We start from the raw sequence: 11554 nt of genomic DNA, 5'->3' as shown, positions 1-11554 counted from the left end.
TTGCCTCTCCCTCGGCACGGTGCTCCCTCCTCATTGCCTCTCCCTCGGCACGGGTCTCCCTCCTCATTGCCTCTCCCTCGGCACGGGTCTCCCTCCTCATTGCCTCTCCCTCGGCACGGGTCTCCCTCCTCATTGCCTCTCCCTCGGCACGGTGCTCCCTCCTCATTGCCTCTCCCTCGGCACGGTGCTCCCTCCTCATTGCCTCTCCCTCAGTACGGTGCTCCCTCCTCATTGCCTCTCCCTCAGCACAGGTCTTCCTCATTGCCTCTCCCTCAGCACAGGTCTCCCTCCTCATTGCCTCTCCCTTGGCACGGGTCTCCCTCCTCATTGCCTCTCCCTCGGCACGGTGCTCCCTCCTCATTGCCTCTCCCTCGGCACAGTGCTCCCTCCTTATTGCCTCTCCCTCGGCACGGTGCTCCCTCCTCATTGCCTCTCCCTTGGCACGGTGCTCCCTCCTAATTGCCTCTCCCTCGACACGGGTCTCCCTCCTCATTGCCTCTCCCTCAGCACGGGTCTCCCTCCTCATTGCCCCTCCCTGGGCGCGGGTCTCCCTCCTCATTGACCCTCCCTCGGCACGGTGCTCCCTCCTAATTGCCTCTCCCTCGACACGGGTCTCCCTCCTCATTGCCTCTCCCTCAGCACGGGTCTCCCTCCTCATTGCCTCTCCCTGAGCACGGTGCTCCCTCCTCATTGCCCCTCCCTGGGCGCGGGTCTCCCTCCTCATTGCCTCTCCCTCAGCACGGTGCTCCCTCATTGACTATCCCTCAGCACGGGTCTCCCTCCTCATTGCCTCTCCCTCGGCACGGTGCTCCCTGCTCATTGCCTCTCCCTCGGCACGGTGCTCCCTCCTCATTGCCTCTCCCTCGGCACGGTGCTCCCTCCTCATTGCCTCTCCCTCAGCACAGTGCTCCCTCATTGCCTCTCCCTCGGCACAGGTCTCCCTCCTCATTGCCTCTCCCTCAGCACGGGTCTCCCTCCTCATTGCCTCTCCCTCGGCACGTGTCTCCCTCCTCTTTGCCTCTCCCTCAGCACGGTGCTCCCTCCTCATTGCCTGTCCCTCAGCACGGGTCTCCCTCCTCATTGCCTCTCCCTCAGCACAGGTCTCCCTCCTCATTGCCTCTCCCTCGGCACGGTGCTCCCTCATCATTGCCTCTCCCTCAGCACGGTGCTCCCTCCTCATTGCCTCTCCCTCAGCACGGTGCTCCCTCATTGCCTCTCCCTCGGCACAGGTCTCCCTCCTCATTGCCTCTCCCTCAGCACGGGTCTCCCTCCTCATTGCCTCTCCCTCGGCACGGGTCTCCCTCCTCTTTGCCTCTCCCTCAGCACGGTGCTCCCTCCTCATTGCCTCTCCCTCAGCACGGGTCTCCCTCCTCATTGCCTCTCCCTCAGCACAGGTCTCCCTCCTCATTGCCTCTCCCTCGGCACGGTGCTCCCTCATTGCCTCTCCCTTGGCACGGAGCTCCCTCCTCATTGCCTCTCCCTTGGCACGGTGCTCCCTCCTAATTGCCTCTCCCTCGACACGGGTCTCCCTCCTCATTGCCTCTCCCTCAGCACGGGTCTCCCTCCTCATTGCCTCTCCCTGAGCACGGTGCTCCCTCCTCATTGCCTCTCCCTGGGCACGGTGCTCCCTCCTCATTGCCTCTCCCTGGGCGCGGGTCTCCCTCCTCATTGACTCTCCCTCGGCACGGTGCTCCCTCCTCATTGCCTCTCCCTCGGCACAGGTCTCCCTCCTCATTGCCTCTCTCTCAGCACGGGTCTCCCTTCTCATTGCCTCTCCCTCGGCACGGGTCTCCCTCCTCATTGCCTCTCCCTTGGCACGGGTCTCCCTCCTCATTGCCTCTCCCTTGGCACGGTGCTCCCTCCTCATTGCCTCTCCCTCGGCACGGTGCTCCCTCATTGCCTCTCCCTCGGCACGGTGCTCCCACCTCATTGCCTCTCCCTCGGCACGGTGCTCCCTCCTAATTGCCTCTCCCTCGGCACGGTGCTCCCTCCTAATTGCCTCTCCCTCGACACGGTGCTCCCTCCTCATCGCCTCTCCCTCAGCACGGGTCTCCCTCCTCATCGCCTCTCCCTCGGCACGGGTCTCCCTCCTCATCGCCTCTCCCTCGGCACGAGTCTCCCTCCTCATCGCCTCTCCCTCGGCACGGGTCTCCCTCCTCATTGCCTCTCCCTCGGCACGGGTCTCCCTCCTCATTGCCTCTCCCTCGGCACGGTGCTCCCTCCTCATTGCCTCTCCCTCGGCACGGGTCTCCCTCCTCATTGCCTCTCCCTCGGCACGGTGCTCCCTCCTCATTGCCTCTCCTTCGGCACGGTGCTCCTTCCTCATTGCCTCTCCCTCGTGCAGCATGGTGCTTCCTCCACACGTCTCCTTGCACGACACGGCATTCCCTCCTCAACACCCCTTCTACTGCAGTGCTGCATCCTTGCCTCCCCGCAATGCGGTGCGCCACTCTCGTTGCCCCTCCGCAGCATGGCACTCTCTCCTCACCGTCCCTCACATGGCAGGGTGCTTGTGCATTGACTACCCTGTGGCAGTCCCTCCCTATCCACTTCACCTCTCGTCCCACAACACAGCACTCCCCATCTCATCACCCCTCTCACTGGCCGCACATCCCACAATGACGCTCCCTCGATTCTGAGGGTGTAGGTCTGCACTATCTTGTTCAGACTCTGGAGTTCACTAGAGCCCACAGAAGTTCTGCACCGCCCCAAATCCTCCATGTACCCCCCCCCCCCCCCCCCCCCAGCAGCACCCATCCCTGGAAGTAGAAATCTGGGCTGATTCCCTACCTGCCCTCTTCCCTCTCCTTCCTCCCCCCCATCCCCCAACCCTCTCCATTCCCTCCGAGCTCAGGCCTTTATTTTGGCATCGCTCAATTCCAACTCTGGAGTCTCGGAACGCCGATGGTTTGCCAGGGCCCTCAGCGCCATGGCCGGACCTCCTCCCCACCTCTGTCAGTTGACGAGGGGATGGCACACGTACCCACAAGCCTGGACATACAGATGAGTCATGTGCACGCCTGTCTGGCATGGTGGCACCACAGTTAGGGCAGCCGCGGCTATTGCAACGGAGTGTCAGAGTTCAGAGTTCAATGGCGATGTCCATGTGTGTCCTTCCCGCGACTGTGTGGGTTTCCTCACCCAGTGCACAGATGTACCGGTTAGTGTAAACTGCCCTGTGATTAGGCTAGCGTAAAGTTGGCGGGTTGCTGGGCGGTGTGGGCTGGTAAGGCCTGTTCAGTGCTTTATGTCTGAATAAAAATAAGTAAACCTGGTGGTGTGGGTTTGGAATTGGCACATGTAACAAGATCCGGTGGCATAGCGGTTAGTCTAACACTTCACGGCGCCAGCCATCAGTGTTCAATACCGGCTGCTGTCTGTGGGAAGTTTCTACATTCTTCCCCTGTCCATGGAATGGTTCGGTTTCCAAGCGCAGGTGGGTTAGGGTCGGTGAGCTGTAGGCGTGCTATCTGCTGCAGCAGCAGAACAACACTTGCAGGAATGTTTCCGGAATGTGTTGGTTGTTGGTGCAAACGACACCTTTCACCATATGTTTTGATATTTCGATGTGCATGTGGCACAAAAGGATAATCTTAAAGGTTTGTCCGAAACTTGGACTGTTTATTTCATCTCCATAGACGCTGGCTGACCTACTGAGTTCCTCCAGCATTTTGTGTGTGTTGCTGCACTGAGGTGCTGGAAATCTGTTCCTGTCCCAGGATGGGCAGGCTGTGTGGTGTGCAGGCGGAGGGGGAGTGAGGGTGGTGACTGTCCCCAGGCCCTTGTATGTTCACTGAGGTTAATCTCTCTGTCTTCCCCCCACAGCCTGTAACGTGACCATCCACAAGAGCTGTAAGGACGTCCTGTCCTCTTGCACCAAAGTGAAGCAGAAGGTAGGACCCTCTAACCCTGGAACCCACTCCACCTCTCCTCCCTCCTCCCCTCTCTCTTTTACCCGTCCCTCCCTTCCACCTTCCCCTGTCTCTTGTCTCTCCCTTCCCCGTCTCCCCCCACTCCATCTTCCCCATCTCTCTGCCCTCCCTGTCTCCTCTCTGGCCTTCCCCTCCTCATCTCTCCCTCCCCCTTTCCCCATCCATCCACCCCACCTCGTCTATCCCCTCTCCGTCCCTCCCCTCTATTCCTCCCAGGACGTCCGGGACTGCCCCCTCAGAGGCCCCCTGTCCCTCTGCCCGGACCTTGTACTTCTCCAACAACGATGCCGTGCCCCTCCCTCACTAACAGGGCCTTTCTGTGTCGATTTCAGCAGCTGAAGGCAGCCCAGGCCAAGAACAACTCGGCGCTGCAGAATGTCTCCCTGCGGCAGAAAGGTGAGTGAGCATACCTGGGCGGGGCGGTGGGGGAGCTGAGGGACTGGGGCGGAGGGAGCGTGGCTGGCAGGGTGCAGGGGGAGAGGGCGGTTTGGGGAGGGGAGGGAGGTAGACCTCTGACTTCCAGTATGTCTGCACACTGCATCTCGCCCTGCCCTCCCTCCCAGGTGAGGGATTTCCACCCGCCCTCGGCCCGGTTGGGGCAGCCTTGCCCTCATTGAGGGATCTGAGGCCTGGGTGAGGAATCACGATCTGCCCAAGGCCTGGTTGTTGAGCTGAGTGGAGCCCGGCCTGCATGGGTCCCCAGGCTGATCAGGGGAGGTGATGGGGCAGGTAATGAAGGAAGTTAATGAGGGAGCGGGAGGAGAGAAGCCTGCCGTTTGCCCTTCGGCCCATCCTGTCTATGCTATACCACACCTTGATTCTCTTCTGTCTTATTCACCGTGCTGGGTGTCAAGTGGATAACTTCCTGGTCCAGATGGGATGTTACCCCTGGTTAAATGGAAGGTGTGATCATAGTGTCAAACTTCAGTGAACCTGAAAAATGTTTGTTCTCCAGAGTGTGTGGGCACAGTGTTCGGGTTTACCTCACTGCTGGGGAAGGTACTAGGAACCAGGATCCAAGATGGAACTGTGACAAGGGAACTCCTGCAGGTGCTAGGGGCTGGGGATCTTGAGCATCACACACAAAATGCTGGAGGAACTCAGCAGGTCAGGCAGCGGGGGGAAGACAGTGTTTTGAGATGAGACCCTTCATCAGGCCTGGAAAGAAAAGGAGCAGAAGGGTATAAAAGTCTGACCTCACCTTTTTACGCTGCCTTCTGCCCCCACCTCCAGTCCTGAAATATTTACTGTTCATTGTTCTCTGGAGATGCTGTCTGACTTGCTGGGTTCCTGCAGCATTTTGTGTGTGTTGATCAGTGATGGAGTTAGCAGTTGCTAAAGGAAAGCAGGATCGTTTATTGAAGGGATGTAGTGTCTTTGTAGGAAGCGATGGGGCAATAGCGGGGTATGTGCAGCGGATGTGGATTCATTAAGGACATGTCATCTGAAGCAGTTCAGAGCAGAGAGAACGGAGGCTGGAATGGGTGGGTTGCCTTGTTGGGAGTGAGCACACAGGAGAATGGGAGTGGCAGGGGGAATAGATCACCATGCTTTCCAACCCTAGTCTGCCATTCAATACACTCAACCTCTTGGTACGTCCATATACTGACCACCCTCTGGGTGAAGAAGATGCCCCTCAGGTTCCTGTTAAACCTCTCCCCTCTCACCTTCAACCTCTGCCCTCTAGTTCTTGATTCCCCACCCCTGGGGAAAAGACCGTGAGCATTCACCCTGGATCGCCCCTTGTTCTCTTAGGCTCAAATGTTTAAAGAAAAAATCCCAGCCATAACTGGGTCCCTCAAATTCGGGCAACGTCCTCTTAAATGTCCTGCGCACTCTTTCCAGCTTGCTGACGTCTTTCATAGAACATAGAATAGTACAGCACAGTACAGGCCCTTCAGCCAACCCTCAAACCCTGCCTCCCATATAAGCCCCCAACTTAAATTCCTCCATATACCCGTCCAGTAGTCTCTTAAACTTCACTAGTGTATCTGCCTCCACCACTGACTCAGGCAGTGCATTCCACGCACCAACCACCCTCTGAGTAAAAAACCTTCCTCTAATATCCCCCTTGAACTTCCCACCTCTTACCTTAAAGCCATGTCCTCTTGTATTGAGCAGTGGTGCCCTGGGGAAGAGGCGCTGACTATCCACCCTATCTATTCCTCTTATTATCTTGTACACCTCTATCATGTCTCCTCTCATCCTCCTTCTCTCCGAAGAGTAAAGCCCTAGCTCCCTTAATCTCTGATCATAATGCATACTCTCTAAACCAGGCAGCATCCTGGTAAATCTCCTCTGTACCCTTTCCAATGCTTCCACATCCTTCCTATAGTGAGGTGACCAGAACTGGACACAGTACTCCAAGTGTGGCCTAACCAGAGTTTTATAGAGCTGCATCATTACATTGCGACTCTTAAACTCTATCCCTCGACTTAGGAAAGCTAACAACCCTTAAGCTTTCTTAACTACCCTATCCACCTGTGAGGCAACTTTCAGGGATCTGTGGACATGTACCCCGAGATCCCTCTGCTCCTCCACACTACCAGGTATCCTGTCATTTACTTTGTACTCTGCCTTGGAGTTTGTCCTTCCAAAGTGTACCACCTCACACTTCTCTGGGTTGAACTCCATCTGCCACTTCTCAGCCCACTTCCATAGCTTGGCGACCAAAACTGAATACAACACTTCAATGTGGCTCCACCAACCACAACATAACGCCCCAGCCTCTGTACTCGGTGCCCTGATTGAAGAAGGTCGGCGTGCCGGGCGTCTCCTTCACTGCCCTGTCTACTCCCTGGAGAGTGACAGATAAAGCGGTTTTTCACAGGAGGCTGCGCTGAGGAGTTCCAAACTCAGAGTGAGCCTTGAGATGGGGGAATGAGTGAGGGGGTGGGTGAAGTTTAAAGCCCAGAGGTGTGAAGTGTTGCACTTTGGTTGAAAGAAGAACAAAAAGCAGAATATATGTCACGGGACTGTACAGCACAGGAACGGGTCCTCTGGCCCTCCATGTTGTACCAAACTCATTAAACTAGGAATGAAATGCCCAACCAAACAAAACCCTTCAGCCTACCCAGTGTCCATTTCCCTCCATTCTCTGCACGTTCATTTGCCTGTCTGTCGTATCAGCCTCCACCACCAGCCCCCAGCCTCACACTTCAGGGTGTGGGAGGAAAGCAGGGGCCCGTGGGGAAGGTGCAGACTCTGTCACATGGTGTAAACTCATGATTCTGGTTAAAACAAGCCCTTCGGCCCACCATGTTGTGTTGAACCATTTAAACTAGTCCTTAAACACCTAAGTAAACGAATCCATCCTACCTGCAGGAAGGCCATATCCCTCCATTCTCTGCCCGTTTACTTGCCCATCTAAATGCCTCTGAAACCATGTAACCGTTTAACAATTACAGCACGGAAACAGGCCATCTCGGCCCTTCTAGTCCGTGCGGAATGCTTACTCTCACCTAGTCCCACCAACCTGCACTCAGCCCATAACCCTCCATTCCTTTCCTGTCCATATAGCTATCCAATTTTTCTTTAAATGACAACATCGAACCTGCCTCAACCACTTCTACTGGAAGCTCGTTCCACACAGCTACCGCTCTCTAAGTAAAGAAGTTCCCCCTCGTGTTACCCCTAAACTTTTGCCCTTTAACCCTCAACTCATGTCCTCTTGTTTGAATCTCCCCCACTCTCAATGGAAAAAGCCTATCCACGTCAACTCTATCTATCCCTCTCATAATTTTAAACACCTCTATCAAGTCCCCCCTCAACCTTCTACGCTCCAAAGAATAAAGACCCAACTTGTTCAACCTTTCTCTGTATCACTTAGGTGAAACCCAAGTAACATTCTAGTAAATCTTCTCTGTACTCTCTCTATTTTCACCTCTGTAGTATCAGCCTCAGAAAGCTCGTTCCACGAATCCGCCACTCTCTGTAAAATAAAACCTCATCTCGTACATCTCCTTTGAACTTGCCCTATGCACTTTAGCATTAGATATTTTGACCCTAGGGAAATATCTACTCTATCTATGCAGCTAATAATTTTATAAACGTCTATCAGGTCTCCCCCTACCTCCACCATCCCAGAGAAAACAGTCCAGTGCACATTTGTCCAACCTCTCCTTACAGCACACGCCCTGTAACCCAGATGACACCCTGGTGAACCTGTTTCACACCCTCTCCAAAGTCTCCTCTCTGAAAAGCTTGCAGGGATAGAGAGAGAAGTGGTTCCATGGGCAGAGTTTGTTGGAAGTGTCAGAAAAGGTCGAGAGGTTGAAAAACATCCAGGGTTTCACAAACAGAGGCAGAGCTGAGACACAACGGATGCTTGTAAAACAATGGGTCAGCTACAATGGGAGCATTGTGCTCCATTCTGACAGTCGCACGCTGCCGGAGCCATATGAAGGCTTTCGGAGAGGATGTGGACGATTTAGTGGAATGAGAGACTTCTGTGGAGAGACTGGAAGGGCTGGAGTCTGCCTTGAGATGGTGGGGGTGGAATGGGGGCATTTACAATAATGAAATAAATAGACAAGAGGCAAAAACCATTCCTCTGGATGGGGGGGCCAAAACCAAAGAAGGCAAGATGACAGGGACTGGGAAAGGATTCAAAGGTGAGGAGACAGGAGCTGGAGTGTGGCTGGCGACAGGTTGTATTCTCATGTTCAGAAGGGAGCTGGGTAAATATTTCACAAGGGAGAGTGTGCAGGGGTGAACTATTTGGGCTGCTGTAACGGATGGGCTGATTGGCCTCACTGTGAGACTCTTTCCTAGGCTGATGGAGCGGTTACCCGCTGACAGACAAGCCGATGTTCGCACTGGACTGGGGAGGAGATGTTGATCCTGTTGTGGAATGGGTGATTTCATTGACGAGACCCTTTGACAGCAAAGTCTTTGGAGGGGCGAGGGGCAAGGAGGAAGGGGGTGCGGTATGGGAGATAGACCTCAGATGCAGACAAGGTCCATTAGTCAGCTCTCCCACACCACCCCTTCCTGTCCCATTGATAACCCTAACCTTCACTAGTGCGTAGGTGGGCACAAGGCTTGTCACAGTAATGTTTCAGTCTAACAATATCCCCTCCACCCAGTCCACTCGTTAACTTGTTCCCTCTCCCCCTCCCTCCCCACGTCTCCCCTCCCTCCCCAATCTCCCTGTCCCTCCCCAATCTCCCTGTCCCTCCCCAATCTCCCTGTCCCTCCCCACGTCTCCCTCCCTCCCCACGTCTCCCTCCCTCCCCACGTCTCCCCCTCCCTCCCCACGTCTCCCCCTCCCTCCCCACATCTCCCCCTCCCTCCCCACATCTCCCCCTCCCTCCCCACATCTCCATCTCCCTCCCCACATCTCCCCCTCCCTCCCCACATCTCCCCGTCCCTCCCCACATCTCCCCGTCCCTCCCCAATCTCCCCGTCCCTCCCCACGTCTCCCCGTCCCTCCCCACGTCTCCCTCCCTCCCCACGTCTCCCTCCCTCCCCACGTCTCCCTCTCCCTCCCCACATCTCCCTCTCCCTCCCCACATCTCCCCCTCCCTCCCCACATCTCCCTTTCCCTCCCCAATGTCTCTCTCATTGTCTCTTTCTTTCTGGGAGTCACACTCTGTTTCTATCTCTCTTTCAATCTTTCTGTATTCGTCTTTCCCTGTTATTTTCTCTGTCCCTCCTATTTTCTTCCACTTTGTCCATTTCCTCCCCTTTTTTCCTTCTCCATCTCTCTCCCTTCTTGCCTCTACCTCCTCTCTCCCTCGTTATCTCCCTCCCTCACTATTTCCATCCCTCTCCTTCCTCCACTCTCCTCACATTCTCTCCATCACCCTCTCCATCCCTCATCAACTTGGTCCCTCCCAATGGCTTCCACACCTCCTGCCCCATCCCCTCCCATGTCACACTCCTCTCTCTCCAACACTCTCCTTTACCCTGCTACTTTCCCTCCCATGTCATATTCCTCCTCTCCCTGTCACCCTGCTCCTCCCCACCTCTTCGTACCCATCCCCAATCACCCTCCCCGTCTCCCATTCTCATTCCCTGTAATCCGCCCGTTATCCTCCACCTCCCTCTCATTCTCTTTCTTCCATTCCTCCCCCCCATAGTTCCTCTGGGGCGCGAACGGCCCAATTCTGCTGTCTATCCATCTGACAGCCTGCGTCAGTCAGCGCTGTTCCCCCAGCTGGGGTCCCGTCGCACACGAACTGCCTTCCAGTCTCTCTCCAAAAGTGTCTCCACCAACAATATCGGGTAAGCTACCAGAAGGAGGGGCTGGGGGGCTGCTGGGCTGGGGGACTGGGGGACTGCTGGGCTAGGGGACTCGGGGGCTGGGGAAGTGGGGGGCTGCTGGGCTGGGGGATGAGGAGTGGAGGGGAGCTGCGTGGAATACCTTGACAGCTCAAGACCACACATCGGCACTCGGTAACAGATGGGCTGTTTATGGCCATGCTTCTGTACGGGATGGGGGGGCATGGTGTGGGTAGTGGCTGTGGGAGGCTCTATCCTTGGGAAGGACAGCGAGTGCGACCCACTGCCTGTACCATCATACTGTCCCATCACACTCCCCCGAGGTTAGACTCTGAGTGAGACTCCCTCTACACCGTCCCATCACACTCTCCCAGGGTCAGACACAGAGTGAAACTCCCTCTACACCGTCCCATCACACTCTCCCAGGGTCAGACACAGAGTGAAACTCCCTCTACACTGTCCCATCACACACTCCCAGGGTCAGACACAGAGTGAAACTCCCTCTACACAGTCCCATCACACACTCCCGGGATCAGACACAGAGTGAAACTCCCTCTACACCGTCCCATCACACTCTCCCAGGGTCAGACACAGAGTGAAACTCCCTCTACACTGTCCCATCACACACTCCCAGGGTCAGACACAGAGTGAAACTCCCTCTACACAGTCCCATCACACACTCCCGGGATCAGACACAGAGTGAAACTCCCTCTACACCGTCCCATCACACTCTCCCAGGGTCAGACACAGAGTGAAACTCCCTCTACACCATCCCATCACACACTCCCGGGGTCAGACACAGAGTGAAACTCCCTCTACACTATCCCATCACACACTGCCAGGGTCAGACACAGAGTGAAACTCCCTCTACACTGTCCCATCACCCACTCCCAGGGTCAGACACAGTGAAACTCCCTCTACACCATCCCATCACACACTCCCGGGGTCAGACACAGAGTGAAACTCCCTCTACACCGTCCCATCACACACTCCCGGGGTCAGACACAGAGTGAAACTCCCTCTACACCATCCCATCACACACTCCCGGGGTCAGACACAGAGTGAAACTCCCTCTACACCATCCCATCACACACCCCCGGGGTCAGACACAGAGTGAAACTCCCTCTACACCATCCCATCACACACCCCCGGGGTCAGACACAGAGTGAAACTCCCTCTACACCGTCCCATCACACACTCCAGGGGTCAGACACAGAGTGAAACTCCCTCTACACCATCCTATCACACACTCCCGGGGTCAGACACAGAGTGAAACTCCCTCTACACTGTCCCATCACACACTCCCGGGGTCAGACACAGAGTGAAACTCCCTCTACACCATCCTATCACACACTCCCGGGGTCAGACACAGAGTGAAACTCCCTCTACACCATCCA

The 11554-nt window shown here is 55.9% G+C and overlaps 1 protein-coding gene across 5 annotated transcripts in view; it reads left to right on the top strand.

The window, feature by feature from the left end:
• Positions 1-11554, top strand: part of LOC140211460 (rho guanine nucleotide exchange factor 2-like) — a 133286-nt gene that overhangs the window by 88830 nt on the left and 32902 nt on the right. For 4 of the 5 annotated variants that reach the window (XM_072281181.1, XM_072281162.1, XM_072281199.1 and 1 more), the window contains 3 exons: positions 3826-3893; positions 4265-4328; positions 10016-10160. In XM_072281181.1, coding sequence (XP_072137282.1) covers positions 3826-3893; positions 4265-4328; positions 10016-10160 — 277 coding nt within the window. The remainder of the gene's footprint in view (positions 1-3825; positions 3894-4264; positions 4329-10015; positions 10161-11554) is intronic. The other variant, XM_072281172.1, reaches the window with a different exon arrangement.

The sequence above is a fragment of the Mobula birostris genome, chromosome 2 (assembly GCF_030028105.1).
Source record: "Mobula birostris isolate sMobBir1 chromosome 2, sMobBir1.hap1, whole genome shotgun sequence".
Lineage (NCBI taxonomy): Eukaryota > Metazoa > Chordata > Chondrichthyes > Myliobatiformes > Myliobatidae > Mobula > Mobula birostris.
This window is presented reverse-complemented; position numbering and strand designations above follow the sequence as displayed.